General features: G+C 48.5%; 1 protein-coding gene across 1 annotated transcript in view; it reads right to left on the bottom strand.

The window, feature by feature from the left end:
* atp11c (ATPase phospholipid transporting 11C (ATP11C blood group)) overlaps window positions 1-20,783 on the bottom strand; it is a 63,954-nt gene that overhangs the window by 39,847 nt on the left and 3,324 nt on the right. Inside the window, exon 2 of the mRNA XM_080841096.1 lies at window positions 3,004-3,123. Coding sequence (XP_080697222.1) covers window positions 3,004-3,123 — 120 coding nt within the window. The remainder of the gene's footprint in view (window positions 1-3,003; window positions 3,124-20,783) is intronic.

The following is a 20,783-nucleotide window of genomic DNA, read 5'->3' as shown; positions in this document are numbered from 1 at the left end:
GTATCGTATACGTACGTATCGCATGTATCGCGATACATATCGTATCGCGACCCCTGTATCGGGATGCGTATCGTATCGCGAGGTGGTTGGCGATACCCACCCCTAGTTACACATCACCCTGCATATATCCTTTCTATGACTTGCTGTTCTAAGTACTTGCTGATGCCTACAAAGTGCTTCATGTGGAACGGTTAGTTATCCAAACAGCAGAGACTGTGGATGCTTTGCTCTTCAGACACCTCTTTGTCAGGTGCAACACACACACACACACACACACCAGGGTTTTTCCTGGGTCGAAATGGGTCTTCGGTGCTCACCCCAAAAAAACAGACTGTGTTAACCGTGACAGCTTATTAGTAGATATTTATGTACTTTTTTTCACCATTTCAGAAATAATGGAGGCTATGGTAAAGTGCTGATGTGTGTTAACCAAGGAGGACTCAATTGCGGGAAAATATTATTTATTTTATTTTAATTTTAAGTCAGGTACAGAGGTCACAACCAGCCTGTGAACATTCCACCCTCCGCCTTTTGGTGCCCTGGTAAAATGATTTAACAAGTTCATGGTAATTTTAGCCTACAAATATCTTTAATAGGCCTACTCGAATTTAATTTATTAACGAAGTTCAGAGTCAAAGCTATAGTGAAAAGGCAGGATGTAGCCTAAAAGTGTGTTGGCTACAAACACTCATTAAAAACCGATGGTAATTATCTGGGAAATAGTCTCTAACTGCAGTCTCTAACTGCAGTCAAGTTGTCATTGCTTGTGTCAAACCATTGTGAATTTGTCGTCACATTAAAACAGGAGACGACTTACTCCTTGTAGAAAACTGATGCTCGGAGCTCTAGTGGTTTCCTCAGGTGAACGAAGCTTTTAGAAGATCAATTGCGCGCAATTCCAGGATGCTTCATTTTCATTGGTTGCTGGATTAAATCTTACCCAGATACAACAGATACAAAAGATACGGTTTTTCTGATTGGCTATTGTGAAGCCCATTTCTTTTTTTTTGATAGGCTGATAAGTGGCACCTCACGGCAGAACTACAGTGGATTCGGGGAGACGTGCTTGATTCCTCCATGGTGAGGGCAGCGTGGCCAGGTCATGTTTGCGCGCTGCGGCATATTAAATAGCTTAGAGGTTTTTTTCAGCGTGAGAAATACGATGTGTGGCGGGAGTGCGTGATTAAAGACCAAAATTAGTGACTGTCACGCTCAATGCGTGACACTTGAGAGCCCTGAATTATATTCGAGATGCAACACAAATCTCCTCAGAACGAGCTGAGCTTTCATTGATAAACGAATGCGGTTGTCTGCCTCTCCCGAGGTCCCGGAGTCTACTGTTACTCGTTCAAACGGATAGACAAATCCATTAGGTCCTCAACATAACAGATATTTTATTAAATTGAAAGCCATGAATACCGAAAATGGAATGTTATGCTCAAAATCACCGCCGACTGACAGTCAGGATGCATACGCAGATTGAGTGATTGGCAGCTGGCCGCTCTGTCCATTCAGTTGCGTGTTGATCAGCCAAGAAAAAGACACACTTATCAACTCGTTTACTGATCAAAGCAGAACGATAATTCGGCTGTAGGACTCTTGAAATATAATATTGAGAACCTATTCCCTGACAGGCATTGCATGCGTGACACATAGATGATTTATTTATTTATTATTATTTTTTTTTTCATCGCGCACTTTTTTTGCCTTTAGGCGGTCGGGATTTTTCATAGGCGCTAGGCAAAACGGCTTGCGTGCGCTCACATTTGCTCTATGCAGGAAAAACCCTGCACACACACACACACACACACACACACACACACACACTTCAGGCCTGTACAGACACCCCAAACCACCCCCCCCCCCCCCCCCCCCCGCCCACAATCGCTCCCCAGCCAGAGATTTAGGGGCCCCCATCAGGCTCAGGAGACAGATTGAATGGCCTGACTCGCCTGAACCTTAATAGCCACCATGTATTTCAGCGGCAGTCCTTGCTGACAAATCACAGGCCACCATCGGTGAGGAGAGACAAGCAGCACTGGGGGGGGGGAGCTGGATGGGGGGTGAAGAAAGGTTTTAAAGCTCCTGAGAGGATGGAATACAAGGAGGGGGGGGGGGGGGCAAAGAGGGTGCTTGGATGTAAAAGAGAGGGAGGAAAGGGCAGAAAGAGAAATGAAGACTGCAAGTGAGACAGACACCATGACAGGGAAAGTTTTTTTGCATTCCTTTCTGTAATCTATGTTCAGTGCTTTGGCAATACAGCTCATTTTGAATGGAACTTGAACTAAAAGAGAAATGAAGAGAACAAAAGAGAGGGAAAGAGAAAGAAGAGATATCGTGAGGGAGAGCAAGCACTCTCAGCCTGTGTGGTGCTGTGTGGTGCTGTGTGGTGCTGTGTGGTGCTGTGCGGTGCGGTGCGGTGCGGTGCGGTGAGGTGTGGTGCGTGGTGCGGTCCCAGCCTAAGAGTCTCTTCACACCTGGAGGAACAGGTGGCAGATCACCAGGGCAACTGCGGAATGCGCCGGAGAAACAAGCTGAAGTCACGCTGGCTGTGTTCCCAGCATAATGCTCAGCCACGATGAACTATTCTAGGACTCAAACCCCCCCCCCCCCCCCTTCACTAGCGTAGTGTTTCATAACAGCCAGAAAATGTGAGCTGATGAAAACAAAAAATTGCATTTGTGGGAAATGTGAATAACAATGTTATGAAACCATTGCCCAATACAGTTTAGCAGTTTGAACTTACAAAGCATTCCGATCAGCAGCGTTTAAAAGCAGGCTTGGTTGATTAGGTAAGAGCAGCTGCTCACGCACCACACACACACACACACACACACACACACACACACACACACACACACACACACACACACACACACACACACACACACACACACACACACACACACACACACACACACACACACACACACACACACACACACACACACACACACACACACACACACACACATTTTGTTTTGCTGTGGGAAGTGTTCTCACCTTGGAAGACACAATCCTGTTGTCACAGAATTTGGGGGGGATAAAGGCCTCGGTGGGCGGACACGGTCGGTGTCCCACATAGATGGTCCTACTGTCCACCCTCTTCTCATCCCCTCCACACTGCAGAGAGACAGAGAGATGTTATAAAACTAATAATAATAATAATTTATTTGTATATAGCGCTTTTCTAGACACTCAAAGACGTTTTAAACACTCAAAGATGCTTGAAATAACAGTTCTTTATTCAACCAGTATTCAAAACTCGATTATTACATTATTGCACCTTCAAAATCCTTGCCTGTTAAATGTAATACAGCACATGCCTTATGTCTTCACTAGCACCTAAACACCTTACAAATACACCAATTACACCAATGAATTTGACCTGTTTACTTTCAGCTGCCATGTACTATACTCATAAAGGGGTAGGATTTTAAGTCAAGAATGTTCTTGAACATTTTTAAATATCGAAATGTATCAATCGGAGTTTTTAGCAGAAAGTTGCATAGACGTACCACTATTCAAACCACTTTTTTCATTACATTTATTGAGCTAAGTGGATAAGGTTACTACATTATTGGTACAATTATTATAACATTTACTGTACAGACATTTGATTACATTATTGGGTTCTACAAAACTCATTTAGACATGATACAAGATTCACATGTGTTCCCATCCAAAACTTATAAAGAAACCAGAGTTGTGACATGTTGTCACATGTTGTGACTAAGAAGAAAACAAAAGAGGAAGAACCATTAGAGAAGGAAGGAGAACTGAACAAGGTGAGCACACAGCAGAGAACAAGAGACAAGATTGAGGTCTGAGAGAGAAAAGGAGGAAGGAAGGAAGAGAGTGATAGTGTGAGAGAGAGAGATAGAGAGAGAGGGGGGGAGAGAGCGAGAGAGGGAGGAAGAGAGAGAGAGAGGGAGGAAGAGAGAGAGAGGTCAGTCAATACATCAGTCAAGCGGCAGCTGTCATCACAGTAACATATGGAGGCCCAGGTCTCCTGAACAGCCGGTGGGTGCGTAAACATTTCTCCTGATGGAAGACACGCGAGCACTTAGGCCAAGCAATCGGCCAAAACACATTTAGACAGAGAGCCCACTCCACCCAGAGCCTGCTTCACCCCATGTACGGGCAGCGCCCACTTCACCCCATGTACGGGCATCCACCGCATCCATGGCCGACCTCTGCCTAGCCTTCAGAGGACCAATTCATTCCCACCAGTGGGTTTATTTTTCCCCACCCCACAACCACACGGCACTGCTTTGATGATCTGTTCTCTTCACTGCAGTAATGACAAATGTTTTTAAAGTTCACCAAGTTAAAGACAAAAAAAATTAAAGACAGTGACACATGAAATATAAAAAACATCCCACGGGCCACCAAACTGAAAGGGCTGGGGCCGGGGAATAGGATGCCAGCGGCTGAAAAATGAGCGCAGGATAAAAACAAAGAGAAGGGGGGAAAAGAGCCCTCCTCATCATTTGGAATAATAGGCTTAGTGAGAGGTGCTTGCCAGAGAATGATGAAACTTGCTCAAGACGCTGAGAGCCAGCACAATCCCCTGAGCATTAGAGAGAGAGAGAGAGAAAGAGAGGGGGAAAGAGAAATAGAGAGGGAGAGAGAGAGAAAGAAAGAGAGCGACTGAGAGGCATTGAGTGCCACTGAGGGAACACACTGTGTGTGTGTGTGTGTGTGTGTGTTGGGGGGGCAGGGGGTAGGAGGAGTCAAAAGGTCAGCCGGGCCAAGATGGCCAGGTAAAAGTCCTGAGTTTACTGGCAGGTGGGGTCCCACTGATGATTTGCTAGTTATAAAGTGAGACAATGGGTTAGAGATATAGAGAGAGACAGAGAGAGGGAGAAACAGAGAGAGGGAGAGACAGAGAGAGAGAGGGAGAGACAGAGAGAGGGAGAGAGACAGAGAGAGAGAGGGAAAGAGAGAAACAGAGAGAGGGAGGGAGAGACAGAGAGAGAGGGAGAGAAAGACAGAGAGAGGGAGAGAAAGAGAAAGAAAGAGAGAGTCAAGAGAGCAAAGGAGGACGGAAAGAGCTATTAGATTTATGGCCCCCTTTATCTTCTCCGGGTACAGAGCCTGGAGGAAGAGCACACACATAAACCCGCACACACACAAACCCACACACACACAAACCCACAGAGCCATCCCATTCCGTCTCATATGTTTGTAAGTAGACACATCATGTTCACACTCATAAGTAAGGTAGTTAACCATGTGTGTGTGTGTGTGTGTGTGTGTGTGTGTGTGTGTGTGTGTGTGGCACGTGGTTCTCCACTCGGAGTGTAAGGCCAATGGTAGTAGACACATTCCTCAGCCTTAGAAGGGCCTCCAGGGAGTGTGTGTGTGTGTGTGTGTGTGTGTGTGTGTGTGTGTGTGTGTGTGTGTGTGTGTGTGTGTGTGTGTGTGTGTGTGTGGTGTGTGTGTGTGGTGTGTGTGTGTGTGAAGGAGGACGAGGGGTGGCGTGGCGAGGAGGGCACGGCCGGCGCTGCCAATGACTCAGCGTCTGAGAACAGGAAGTCTTCCTTGTCTGCAGGGGAAACCGCCACAGGTCTGCGGCCGGCTCCACTGCCGGCTCCACTGACGGTCACTATTGTGCAACTGTCCGATCCAACCTCCTCCACTATGTTTCTCCAATGGTCCCACGGAAATGGTGCACCAGTGAGTGCAGAGATTCCTCTCCGCTCACTCAGGCACTTAAACATACACACACACACACACCACTTTCTCTCTCGCTTCGTTTCTCCGGATAGGGGGAAAGACCACTTTCTTCTCTCCACCTTGCCTCTCGATCTGCGGAGCGATGAAGTGAGCCATGGGAGCGGAGAGCTATTAGCGGCGATGTGAATAATTCAGCCGCCGTGGGGCAAGAGATCTGGCGTGATGCACTGTTGCCACTGGCAGCGCCGGCCACCAAGCCACCTCATAGAGAGGGGGGGGGGGGGGGGGGGGGGGGGGGGTCTGTGTCACAACACCACCCCATAAACGGCTTCCTTCCTCCAGCCAATCCTGCTGCCACCTGCGTGCTGAGTGAGTGGCTCGTGGTCGAGAGCTGCCAGATAACTCTCTAATCAGATTCACCCCTCACATGCCTGTGATTACTCAGGTCTAATCTCTGCAGAGCAGATTAGGCAGCCTTGGAGCTTGTGGGCTATGCGGCATTAGCCACGAGTGGCCCCTTATCCGCCCCGTTTATCCACCCGGTGCTTAGCGTGAGGAGAGCAGCATGATGGCGGCCAGCGGCAGTGACTTTAGAAGGCTCCGGAAGCAAAAACCCAAAGTGTGTGTGTGTTGTGTGTGTGTGGTGTGTGTGGTGTGTGTGGTGTGTGTGGTGTGTGTGGTGTGTGTGGTGAGTGTGGTGAGTGTGGTGAGTGTGGTGAGTGTGGTGAGTGTGGTGAGTGTGGTGAGTGTGGTGAGTGTGTGTGTGGTGTGGTGTGTGTGGTGAGTGTGGTGAGTGTGTGTGTGGTGTGGTGTGTGTGGTGTGGTGTGTGTGGTGTGGTGTGTGTTTGTGTGTGTGTGTGTGTGTGTGTGTACAAAGCCTGCTGACCACTTGGACAAGAAAGACCGGATGGAAAAGCAGGGAGGCCGGGGGAGGTGTAAAGAGAGGAGAGGAAGGAAGGAAGGAAGGAAGGAATGAGCAAAGAGGGAGAGAGATAGGGACAGAAAGGGAACAGAAGGGGCTCCAGCACTAAGCCATAATCACACAGATGAGATCTCCAAACTGGCTGGGCTGCTCTCCATGTGGTGGGAGCCCACACCCACACCCAGCACTTTGGGATATGGAGATTAAACATCTCCCTCCACTCCAGAAATGAGGGAGGGAGGATGATGTTTGCAAGAGGATTGAAAGGTCAGAGTTCAAAACACTCCTTTCGCATTGCCAAATCCATTTCAGTGGAAGTCTTCTCTTCTTCCTCTCTCCTACAACCTGCTGACTGAGAGGCCTCTCTTTGGGTGGACACCTATGAGGACAGCCTACCTTTGTCAGCACTTTGGACACATGACCGACTATGTGGCAATGCGGGTATGCTAGTTCATCAGTACGGAACTTCCTGTTTGGCAAATCGTACAAGACATCAAGACTGCAGTATTTATCTTTGTAAGGTATGCGGTTGAGCAATCCGTCTTTATATTATTCAACCTGCAGGGATATGTCAGAACTGAATATGTGGTGGAGGAGCAGCAGGCATAATGAGCTGCAGCCAAGAAAAGCAGGAAAAGTAAAAAAAAGTACGCCACCTTTGCTTGAGCATAACTGGCTGAAGCTCTCAGGTCGGGGACTCAGATCTCTGCAGTCGCCCCTCTCGACACATCAAGGCTCTCTGCCCAGAGCACACCTAAATCTCCATCCCAAGAGTGCACTGCGATCACTCTTGGAGGCCTTTAAACCCCAGTGTTTGCTGTGGTGACACTGCGGTCACTCTTGGAGGCCTTTAAACCCCAGTGTTTGCTGTGGTGCACTGCGATCACTCTTGGAGGCCTTTAAACCCCAGTGTTTGCTGTGGTGCACTGCGATCACTCTTGGAGGCCTTTAAACCCCAGTGTTTGCTGTGGTGACACTGCGATCACTCTTGGAGGCCTTTAAACCCCAGTGTTTGCTGTGGTGACACTGCGGTCACTCTTGGAGGCCTTTAAACCCCAGTGTTTGCTGCGGTGACACTGCAAGCAAACAAGTAAACAAAAGAGAGACGCGGTGTCCAGTCTGGCTGCTGTACTGAACTCTACTTTACATTTTCATACCTCTCCCTCCTCTCTCTCTGGGAGTCATTAACCGCAGGGTCTACGTTCCAACAACAACAGCGCCTCAAGGTTAGCATCTGCCTATAGTAAACACGAGCAGGCACAGGCCCAAACCCACAGTTACACAACAGCACGGAGCTTCCCAAAGGCACTGCGTTAACTGGAGCAACGCACATGTGCTCTAAAAGCAGGCAGAGCTACTGAGGAGAGCAGAACAAATCAAAGGCCCAGAAGAGCGAGAATGGACCATTAGCGTCAGGAAGCACTGGAGTGCAAGATGGCCCAGGGATCTGACGGAGAATTGCAGCCATGCTGAGAGATCATTGATTTTTAAGGAAACTCAGTGTTTAATGTAATGAGGGTCAGAAGGCAGGGCCTGCAGCGCCCCTGACGTGATCACACTACTCATTCCCCAACCAGCACACTTGGCCTCCAGGAGCAGACGATTGAGCACTAATGTAGGGGGAAATATGATGGAACTGATGGAATTTTCTCCGCCTCAGTATCAAACAAGCTCTTGGAGGCCTTCCTGGCTCCATCCAAAACAGCAAGAAACCTCGGGGTCATTATTGACGACCAACTAACCTTCACAGCCCACATTGCCTCTGTCGCGAGGTCATGCCGCTTTGCGCTTTACAACATCCGCAAAATCAGGCCGTACCTAACCCAGTATGCCACCCAGCTCCTGGTGCAAACCTTGGTGGGTTCCCGCCTCGACTACTGCAACGCCCTCCTAACGGGCCTGCCGGCATGCGTGGTAAAACCACTACAGATGATCCAGAACGCAGCGGCGCGCCTGGTGTTCAACCAACCAAAGAGGGCACATGTCACCCCGCTACTCACTGAGCTCCACTGGCTGCCAGTAGCTGCTCGCATCAAATTCAAGTCACTTATGCTTGCCTACAAAGTGCTTACTGGGTCTGCTCCCACCTACCTAAATGCTCTTGTAAGGGCAAATGTCACACCCAGGACGCTGCGCTCATCCAGTGAGCGTCGTCTGGCACTGCCCCCAGTGCAAGCAAGGCAATCCAGACTATTCTCAGTTGTAGTTCCACGTTGGTGGAACGACCTGCCTAGCACTACCAGAGCAGGAGCGTCCCTCCCTACCTTTAAGAAACTCTTGAAGACCCAACTCTTCAAAGAGCACCTCTCTTCCTAAACTGGCACCTTGGCTCAACCTGCACTTAAGCAGCAACAGGCCCGCACTTCTTTTTTTATTCTTTCTATGTCGTTTTATAAGCAATATTTATGGTTACACCAGGTTTTTTAATGCTCTTAGCTTGATTGTTCTCCCTTGTACGTCGCTTTGGACAAAAGCGTCTGCTAAATGACTAAATGTAAATGTAAAATGTAAATGTAAAATGTAAATGCAAACATCTCAATACTTCACTTAATCCCAACAAAAGGATTTTAAGTAACTTAAAAGGAAGAATGGGAATGCCAGGAATGAGGAGTAGGCAAATTGTGCCTGAGTGGAGGGACATTAGCCACAGTCAAAACAGAGACAGAAAGGGAAATCAATAGCACAAACATGCTTTTACTCTCTTTAAACTCGCTCCTGCAACACTTTTAGGCTCTCTCTAGTAAACCGAATTAAGCAAACCAGGACACACTGCCATATTAGATTAGCCTTCATATTTAATCAGGGTTAGCACTGCTTTATGCACACAGGTAACACAGCAACAAGGAGAACAACACTTCCAGTGTGTCTGGATATGGCACAGGACACAATGTGCCGTATTAAGAGTCAGCTAAGTGCTGGACGGACTGGCTTCAGCTCAGGTGCAGTAGCGGGCCAAGCGTCTCTCTCCGCTCCCTAGAGCCTGGTGATATCACAATGTTCTGTCTGTGACCGCCGTCCATGACAGCCACTTGAGCCCTCTGCATTAATGCTTAACAAGGTCTCAAAGACAGGGTCGGATTGTGTTGGGTTACAAAGATCAGCGGAGAGACAAGCCAGAGACGCGAGACGAGGGGATCGGTGTCCGAGAAAGGTTACTGATTAAACTGACTTCAGTTTAGTTACAGTGAGACTACAGTATGGGATCCTGCAACTGCAGACATTGGTGGCATCTTTTACGTAATTAACAATGACCAAATGAAACACACCAAACCAAAGTGGTACATTTACTGAAAGGCCATTTTCAGATTTGCATTTGTGCCCCCTGCCAGAGGACAGCTCTATGCTACAAAACTACTTTTTTGTGCAAATGCCAAACCGTGAAATATTGTCAGCTACCGCATCAGTTACTCTGGCAGGAGCCTCAAATAACTGGAGGGAGTCTTGCTCCGAATGCCCTGCGCTGGAAGCGGGCCTCCCTGTTGCAACAGCGCTGAATGAGTAATGAATTGTGACAAAACAATGTTCTGCCAGCCGCCTTTTTTTCCCACCTGCATGCCGTGCAGAAATACACGCTTTTAAGATGAAGTGTCTTTATATTCCCTTGACTATGATTGATAACATCCCGTGGCAAAGCTACGGACTGTGATATTTCATCGACGTTGCACTTGGTTTGGCATGAGAACCTGCAGAACTCACTCTGTCACTCTTGTCATCACTTCAGTGGCTCTAGTAAATTGTGCTTGGTCAGGAAACGTGACAAAAGAGAGCCACAAACATGTATCCAAACTTTGACTGGGCAGAGGGGCCTGGATGTGATGTCACTGGCGTAGTTAATTCAGTTCATTTTGGACGGCTGACAAACCCACCGAGGCAGAAAGGCTAAGAGAGATCTGCAACGTGACGTGTTGTAGCTGGACAAGAGCTACATCCAGGCCTAACAATCAAGCTAAATTAGCCCTGTTGAGAATACAGGGATAAAGTCGACAGCTGTTGACTGCTGGCTACAAGCGGTGATTCACAGCTTGATACACTGCCGCTACTGGGCAGGAAGCGAAGTTCGAAGTTCCTCCTCTGCCCCGAAAATGGTGCTGCTGTTCAAGCCTTGCAGACTTTTGCTTAGTGAGACTAATTCATTAAGGTTGAGACGATTATATGCAAATCCCATTTGCTGACTCCAAACTATGCATCTTGCAACTTTATACTGCAGTGATAATATAGGGGACAATAAAGCCATTATCACACAAAATACACTTCTGCAAACGACCACCTAAGTCTCTTCAGCGAAATAGACATTCATTCAGTGAAGTAAGCCTTTTGGTACCCCGTGTCAATTGTGTTTTGACAAACGTGTCAGCTTTGCTTCACTGGGCAGTGGACATCGGTGACAGCAGGGGAGGGGAGAGGGGATTTCCTGCTCAGTGCATGCATCCTCTGAACCACAATGTTCTCCCCCGAGAGCTGGTTACTTAATAACCATCTGAACCTCCTGACAGCCTACGGAGTTCAGGCAGGTCATCATCGTTCGCTCTGTCGGCCTCACTCCCAGCTCAGGTTCATCACCTCGGCAGCCACAGACTCTGGAGAGTTCATCTGAGTCTGGCCCAAGGCCACAGTGGTGCTCGATGCCCCCTTTTCAGGAGATGGGCAGGTAATGGAGCCACTTCCCAGCCCTGCAAACACTGCTAAAAGGGCACCGCTTGCACTTATCAATGCTAAAAGAGGTCAGTGCTAAAGAGGGCCCGAACATCAAAGTTAAAGCGACAAGACGGCAAGGCAAGAGGGAGACGAGTGAGGAGAGGAGGCTGAGTGGAATGAAGGGGACAATCAGCTCCTGAGCACAGCTCAAAGTGGACGTCAGCTGCCATCACTCGGCTGAGGGCTGATGGCTGGCTAGCTGGCTGGAAGATCTGCTCTGCGGCAGACGGTCGAGGAGGACAGCGCGGTTGCTCTTAAAGGCAAAACCAGGAGGGAAGAGGGCGAGTCCTGTGGCCTTCAACTCACTTTGCATACTTATTTCCCTTATGCTACCGAGTTGCACTCGAGTGATCCCACACCTTGGCATATACTGGTCACCAAGACAGAAGCATGTGTGTAAACATAATTTGCTCCAACAAAGTCAAATCACTTACAAAATTCAGAATTGACAAAGTAACTGCAATCAAAGCAGTGACTATGAAGACCTTCAATGAAAAAATTGCGTGTGTTCCAACCGTCGCCAGCTAGTTGTGCACCACTATTGTATCAAGCCACACCTATTATGCTTGTAGAGCTAAAATGCCCCTTGACCCAAGCCAGGCAACATAACTAAATTGAACTCACCACAACAAAACACATACTCATTTCCAATATCAATAAAAACTGGGCTACAGACAGCGCATGTTGAAGGAGGACCTTTACAGATCCCTGGTACAGCATGCGACGTGTGTTGCAGCTGTCGCTAGCCAATTTGGCAGTGCTGTGCACCCCGCCACCCTAACTGAAAATCCGCATGCACCATGTCAGCCAACCATAACTCATCAAAACTAAACAAATACAATTGCCATACACCTGGCCAGGCAGCCTCTCTCTCTCCCTCTCCTTCTATATCCTATTGCTAATGCTTACACCGATACTGATAAAGTGAGCATATTACCTACTGTCAATTGCTTTCCTTAATGTATCTCCTTACATGATAATCAAATTGATATCTACCAACAAAATTCTCTCTCCTTGACCTTTGCTCGCAAAATGCTGATGAATGTGAAAACATTGACCCTCATCACCATATCCATCAAGAGCATCTCCGCATATTGGCAGCTGAACTCTAGCCACTCATGTTTCTTTCCTCCTCTCCGAGTCTAGACTATCGTCACTGTGAGACTGTGCTGTAGTCTCTCCACCAGATCTAATTGTAGTTTATTGTTACACCAGGTTTTTATTGCTCTTAGCTTGACTATTCTCTCCCTTGTACGTCGCTTTGGACAAAAGAGTCTACTAAATGACTAAATGTAAATGTAGAAACCCTCTGCCCACACGTAGCCATCCCCACCACATTGTCATAAACGTATTCTACCCCATACTCCTATGTTAGGGTTTTCCTGCAATGTAAATAACTGCCACCATCTAAATGTTTTTCTGGCCTTGCTCTACTTACCCTTGTAATATTAACCCTATGCGCACACTGTATACCCACTAAGCTGTTATGTACGCATCATGTATACCATATGATGTTTGTATTATGTTCATTAACATGTATGTTATGTACATTTACCACTTGTATGTTAGCATGCTCATCATGCTACGTCTTCTGCAATGTTGCTGACTGTTTCCCCTCCCTTTCCACCAAAAGCCCCCCCCCCCCCCCCCCCTTCTTTTTCTATCTCTACCCCGCTGGCCTTAAGCAAATAGACCCCCCTTATGTTCTGCGGTTATGCCACCATGAGACAATTGTATTGTTTTGGTGTTATAAAAATCAAATAAAATTGAATTGAACTGCTGCAGAATGCAAAAATGCTACATATTCTGTGCTGAACTGATGTTACTTTCTGTGTCCTTCACCTCAGGACAAAGTTGACTCATGGGAGTCAAGATTAACCTCAGCAGGAGAGCTAAACCCACATAAGGCCATAAAACCCAGTTTAGAAAATAAAATGATTGAATGAGCGGTTGGGTTAAACACCACATTCTATTTTCCTAATCTAATAGTTCTGACAAAGAGACAGATTTCCTTGGACTTTATTGCATTAGCTTCCTCCTAGCCAGCCTATCAAAGACGGCCATTAGGAAAGGTGTTCTCACACACAGTTCTGGTCATTATTTAACTGCGAAAACCAAATGAAGGGCTTTTTTAACAGAGTAGGAGATAACCTGATTGGGGGGGGGGGGGGGGAGAGAGAGACTACGACAACATTAAAATGACAGAAAATTTAATTGAATGACCAACATTGAGATGACAAAAGGACTGTTTTCTACATGGTATGACCTCAATTTCCAACTAAAGCTCTTAACGTGAACTAGGACAACTCAATCCAAAGGAAAGGGGAAAGACAAAATGTGGATATGAAGTAAGTTACAATTAGAACCAACATTACGCAGCCTTCTGTGGCAATTGTGAACAAAATAATTGGATACAAACGTTTCACTCTGACACATGAATGTGTACACAGGCAGCGTTACCTGACAACACAAACATAAGCAAGACACAATCGCGCGCATGTGTGTTTGTGTGCACACAAACCTATGACAGACACAATCGCTGAGGTACAGCAATCATCATTTGGGGCATTGAACAAAGATGGGGTGTTAGACCAGAGGGAGAGCTCACTAGAGTAAGAACTGACATTTTGTTACAAATATTTTCATCACATGTACCGAGAATATTTCAAAAATGAAGAAAGACCTTGGCATGCTGTAGGCCTGTGGCAAACACACAAGGAACCAAAACTACAAAAAATGTATTTCCTCTCCTAGGTCATCTATCCCGCCACAAAATCACAATGTACGAGCCATTTTAGGACTAAAAACAACCAGGCTACACAGCCAGAGTGAAAATAGCTTTCTGTGCGCACCAAGAGTACATACGAGTCGTTCTCAGGGTCAGGGAAAGTCCTGTGACTGTTACTGTATGTATCTGCCCTCGGGCCCGCCGCCCAAGTACAGCAAAAGATGTTTCTGTGTATGATTGAATTCCGCAACAACACCGTCCCCCATTTATAGCTAGAATGAGCAGACAAAGTGTTTGTGTTTATTTGTGTCTGTGTGTGGGTGTGTGTTGGGTGTATGTATGAGACCATCCCAAGCCACAGCTTTGTCTCACAATGCAAGATTGTGGTCTATGTCTGAGCACTCCTTTATTCTCATCTCCATCACTGGCAGACAGGACAGGGTGGCACTGCGTATAAATAGCAGCACAGCAACTTCAACTGAGGACTGGCTGTGAGGAGCTGTTGTTCAGTGTGTGTGTGTGTGTGTGTGTGTGAGACACAGTTAGTGTGTGTGTGTGTGTGAGACACAGTTAGTGTGTGTGTGTGTGTGTGTGTGTGTGTGTGTGTGTGTGTGTGTGTGTGTGTGTGTGTAGGATGTCATTGTTTGAGGTACGCAGCAGCTGCAGCAGCAGCAACAGCAGCAGCAGTGGCAGATGTATGTGCTGTGCTCTCAGCCTGGCCTACATTTGACAGCGGCCTCCCTGGACACCCAGAGAATGGGAAACTCATCCCCATCACACCAGTAGGACGGGGAGCAGAGCGGAGCGGAGTGGGGGTGGGGATGGGCTGGGGTGAAGATGGTGGTGTCAGCCTAGCGTAGTGGAACGTGTCGCAGGAAGACGGGCAGCTGAAGCAGAGTGCTTTCCTCTCCCGTGTGCTCTGAATGGATGATCCCTCCACACACTCTCGGAGCAGATTGTAAGAGGGTCTACAGGCTCCAGGCTGTATGGATGGATGCGACTCAGAGGTTTGGGAGGCCAGGTGGGCGGTGATGCAGTGTCACCACTCAGGCTGTTCCCTGTACCGGCAGCTCCAGGGCGGAGGATGTGCAAATGTGTAATGAAGAATAACAAATGAAAAAAAGAAAGACTAGCAGTATAATAAACAGGACCTAGCAAACTAACATAACATGCAGACACACACAGTCTCTAAAAACAACCTTACTCAAAACTACTTGACAGTTGCAATTCCACGAATAGAAGGGGAAGTTTGCCTTCTAGGGCATGCGTTAATACAATGGTACAGAGTTCAGAGCGATGTCCTTCACCATTTCATAGCACCTCACTGCATGCCTGACACAAACCCGCTTTAAGCAGAGATCCCGGTAGGTCACTATTAAGAAAACCCCTCGTTATTATGGCTGTGCTTGTTTACACTAAAACAAACAAACAAACAAACAAACAAACAAACAGAGCCGGCATGATGCTTCCCCAGCGTGTGTTTGTAGACAGTGTGCCAGCATTCCGGTAGCGGAGGCGTGGCGTTTAGCGAGCGTCTAGTGTGACCTTTAATGCCGCGTTTGAAACCACTTGGGAAACTGCACTCGAACGCCACTTGAAGTCGAAGCACTTGAAGTCGAAGTCGAAACACAGAGGACAAAAAATATCCCTGACTTCAGCGATTCAGTCATTTGATCAATTTGACATCATTATCATCATCATCAATATGGTGACGAACCTGACAGAGCCGAACAGAAAGGTTCAGAACAAGAAGATGAATGAAGAGACCGCGTATCATATTGAAGAAGACAAAAGTTGTACATAAATGTAGGGCACCCAGCAGATAGAAGGACACTATGGAGTCATCACTACATGTGTTTTCATTTGGCTCCAATGCATTAATGTTGGACAGATTAATGTCAAAGATGTTTCAATATTCTGCGGATCAGCACCTTCGTCACTGAACAACTTCTAATCTCTATGGGATGAATATAGACCTGTTTACAAATGTAAAATGTAATGTAACAATAATATTCGCACATACAGTCTTTTTGTTTGTGTGCGGGCGGATCACAGATTTCAACCTCTGACCTCATGAATTTCAATCATGTTAACTTGACTAGCAATGTTCGGACATTGTGTGTTGTGCTTATCATGTTGGGTGTGTGTGTTCTGACGACACAGTTAGTCTTGCTTTATTTTGGTTCAGCTGCTAGGCTGAATCTTACCCTATCCTGCCATGCCGGCTCTCCCTTATACACAGATGCCGATTCGGCTCTGTGACTACCTCTACTGTCGGCTCAACAGTGTAACAACAATCTCACCCCCTCTTTTGGTATACTTATGTTTCAAACACAGCGCAACATTCCCGCCCTGAACAGGCTGTTTAAAGAGCTACACTAACCATACACCACAATCTTTAAACACACATGCAAGACCCCCTCATGTCCATTTTATAGCGGTCACCTCCAGGACCATGAAAAGGGTCCTAACTTAGTCAGCACATTTATACCTTAGTCAATGTATAATGTTTTTTGCTGCTTTAAGTGGTTCTTTATTGGGGCCTATTAGCCGTGTGTGTTTCTACTGAAGGGCAGGTCAGCCTTGGTGGTCAGTCACACAAAGTGAGCCTTCCCACTCCGCCCTGGCTTAACTTCTCCAGGCATCTCACTGAGCCTGAGCCTGTGCCATGTCAACAGAGCCTGAGCCTGAGCCTCTCCAGGCATCTCACTGGAGCCTGAGCCTCTCCAGGCATCTCACTGGAGCCTGAGCCTCTCCAGGCATCTCACTGGAGCCTGAGCCTCTCCAGGCATCTCACTGGAGCCTGAGCCTCTTCAGGCATCTCACTGGAGCCTGAGCCTCTCCAGGCATCTCACTGGAGCTTGAGCCTCTCCAGGCATCTCACTGGAGCCTGAGCCTCTCCAGGCATCTCACTGGAGCCTGAGCCTCTCCAGGCATCTCACTGGAGCTTGAGCCTCTCCAGGCATCTCACTGGAGCCTGAGCCTCTCCAGGCATCTCACTGGAGCTTGAGCCTCTCCAGGCATCTCACTGGAGCCTGAGCCTCTCCAGGCATCTCACTGGAGCCTGAGCCTCTTCAGGCATCTCACTGGAGCCTGAGCCTCTTCAGGCATCTCACTGGAGCCTAAACTTCTCCAGCCATCTCACTGGAGGCCTGAGTCTCTTCAGGCATCTCACTGGAGCCTAAACTTATCCAGGCATCTCACTGGAGCCTGAGCCTGAAAGCATTGGGAGCAGGCCCACATACACCCAGGCCTGTAATCTATAATTCAAGAGAGAATGCGCGCTGGAGGAATGAGTCGCTGCCGAGGAGGAAGAGGAGAGGATCTGCTGGCCAAGGCGTGATGGCTTGGGAAGCAGGCTGGGGGTATTAACACTCAGGCGCCAACCCAGGTGCTGCTGAGCCCTTCCTCGTGCTGGTGTGCTTGTGTGTGTGCGCTTGTGTGTGTGTGTGTGAGACTTAAACTCATCTGCACGCATACACAGCAGCTTCCATCATGCACAGAGTGAGCAAAAGACAGGGAGAGAGAGAAAGAGAAAGAGAGAGAGAGAGAAAGAAAGAAAGAAAGAAAGAAAGAGGGAGAGAGCGGGAAAGCAAGTGAAAGAGAGTCTGGGAGTCTGAACGAAAGTGAGTGATACCCAATACGGCGCAAGGTTATTTGCATCTAAATGCTGACAGGCTTTAAGAGAGAGCGAGAGCAAGAGTGGCAGAGAGAGAGAGAGAGAGAGAGACAGAGAGAACACATTTAGCATCTCAGCTCCCCTGCTTCTGATGTCACTATCATCTTTTTTTCTTAATAATGCAGCAGGCCATGCATACTGTAATTACCATTCAATTAATTATCCCCAGCCTTGCATTCTGAGGGAAGAGCTCCCGCTTTCCTCCACAACAAATAATCAATGAGAAGCCAGCCTTATCCCATCCCCTCATACTCTCCCTCCCTCTCTCCCCCTGGGCTCGGGCCCATGCACTTCAGCCGCTGCCTCTGCCTCTTCCTCATCCTCCTCCCCATCTCCTCCTCTCCATCTTCTCCTTCTCTCCATCATCATCATCTTCCTCTTCCTCCTCCTGGTTAGACGTGACCAGAACACCAGGCATTTATCTCACCTCCAGGGACCGGGAGGCTAAGCCATGCCAAGTCTTCTTGCTGTTTGGGGGAGGCAACCATGCCAGGCTGTTATTTAACAGGCATGTGCAAGAGCGTGGAAGAGGCAGAAGGGATCTGAGGCTTGTGTGCGTGTGTGTGACACAGAGAGAGCGAGAGAGAGAGCGAGAGAGAGAGAGAGAGAAGCTGAAGGACAAGATCTAACAGTTCGAAACCCCCGCACTGGTGAGTGTAGATTGACGCCTGGCAGCCGGAGCGATACCAAGATCCCTGATCGCAAAACGTTTCCCTCATACCTTCCCGCTCGCTCTAGTCCCAGATAAACCCTCACGCAATGACTCACAAACAAACACACACACACACACACACACACACACACAAACAAACACGGTTTCCTTCATAGCCTTTACATATCCCTGCGAGTGCTCTCACTGGGCCCTGCCGAGAGCAGGAGCACGGCACGGGGAAGCTCTGGACGAGGCTCTATAAATATATGGATGACGGGAATGCATCTTAAGTGGCGCAACCCAGGCGACGATACGCCGGCAGGAAAGAAGGTGCGTTGCGAGGAGAATTTAAAATAAATGAGGGCGCTGAATTATTTAGAGGTACAAACTGTGAATTCAGCCTGGCTTTTACACAGAGATGGGGGGAAAAATCTGAGGAGACAGCGACGTAGGGGTCTAACTCGCACCTTCCCCCACCAACCTCCACCCCAAAGCTGGGGCCATCAGTCCTGAAAGCCAGTCCATTATTTGCGTAGGAGAGTGCTGGAGGGCCTACAACAGGTAGTGAATCCATATGCACTTCCATTACCTCTTTGCACCATCTTAGGGCACCCGTCATCAAACCCCCCAGCCCCCCCCCCCCTCCACTCCACTCCTCTCCTTGTTTTATCCTCCTCCATGCACTCTCTCCCTCTCTCTTCCTTTCTGCCTCAAAATGTATTTGTAATCCCACTGCGGTGCAGATGAGTTCGGGTGGGTTTTCATTACGGGGACAGGGTGGGGGATGGTTGGGGGGGCTGCGTGACAGAAAGGGAGTAGGAAAGCGAGGGAGCCAAAGCGTCCGCTTGCCAGAGAGAGAGAAAGAAGCAGAGGAAGAGAGAGAGAAGTCAAGAGTAAGCACTTCTGTCTGCCAGCCCGATCGGGGGGATGGGAGGGGGGGGACAAGACAAATGGCGGCAAAACGGAGCGCAGCTCTAATCAATACACGGCTCTCCTGATGAAACCGCTAGCCATAAATCACTTGCCGGCCCCGGCAGGCAGCCCGGGGGGAGAGGGGTCCCGTGCGGACGCTGGCCTCCCTGTGCCCCTGCGGCCCCGCCGCACAGAGATGGAGAGACCTGTCCGTCTCCACCTGCCTGTTATCCCTCTTGCTCAGCCCCAAACAACAAGTGCCTTGGCTGACACAGGGGAAACTCTGCCGAGGACACAGCAGCCACAGATGTGCGTCAGACGCCAACTTCCACTTTCATTTCATCTGCATGTGAGTGTGGTCTGTCTGTTGGCATTGGTTTAGGGATTCGCATAAGAAAAATCTGGCCATTTTCCTCAGGAACTCGCCAGACTGCAGTAAGAACTAGAAAAAAGAAGGGCCCCTTTCTCTACCCATGGCTGATGCTCTCTGTTGTGAGGAGCGCTTACGGCTGTTGATAATGCTGATGGTCTGACTTCTGCACTCTGCAACAACCCCCCCCCCCCCCCCCCCTCCACCACCCAAACAACCCTGAAGGGGCCAGTTAGCTGCTGAGCCAGTTAGCTACTCCACCATCTGCATGGGCGTGAAGAGCCCGCAGCTTAAACGCTAACTACAGCCAGGCTGCTCAGCCACATATTTGGACTCCGTTCCCTGTGCGCGTTGATGCCACTTGCGAATCAGGCGCCGTTTCGTAGTTAAGCCCCTCCCGTAATTAGGCTGTGCTGAAAGCGCGACCACAAAATGCGATACGTGACGCATGCACTGCCAATCCCTGAATTATAAACACATTCCAAAAGGGGCTCCACTGACTGCGAGAGGAAGGAATAGAGGAGTATGATTTAAATGCCGAACGAGTCTCTCTGGGTCAAGACACAGATTGGGTGGGGCAGAAGTGAGGGTATTTCAAACATCTAAGAGTGGCAATGGGAAAATCCCCTCCGACATAATTGTTTGTGTGTGAGTGAGTGATTAAGTGAATGAGTGATGAGAGTGAGTGTGTGAGTGTGTGAGTGTGTGAGTGTGTGAGTGTGTGTGAGTGTGTGTGTGTGTACGTTTGCATGTTCTGAGGTCATGCTTTTACATAAAGACCTGAGGACAGGTTTCGCCTGCCTCAAAAGCGTCACTGAGTCTAACATGCACACCTAACAACATCCACCTTTTTCGCTGGCAGCCTGTTTTGCTAGTAGTCCGGTCAGAGGAGTGGACACACAAAGCGCAGCAGATGGGGAGAGGCATGAAGGCTGATGAGCGTCCAGTGAAGCGGGACGTGGCGTGTCGTCTTGGCCTCAGGGCAGACAGCAGTGGCTCACAGATACCGCACTGCCCAGCCCAGCCCTCGGGGCATGCACGGCTCTCCGGACAAGCTCTCCCAGCGCAAACATCAGACTACTGGAGTAGCCATCCAAAGAGCGACATGCCAAGAGAGCATGAGGGAGATATACAGTGGAGGCT

This window comes from Sprattus sprattus (assembly GCF_963457725.1).
Source record: "Sprattus sprattus genome assembly, chromosome: 6".
NCBI lineage: Eukaryota > Metazoa > Chordata > Actinopteri > Clupeiformes > Clupeidae > Sprattus > Sprattus sprattus.
Note: the sequence above shows the minus strand (reverse complement) of the source record. Positions and strands in the feature narration are given on the sequence as shown.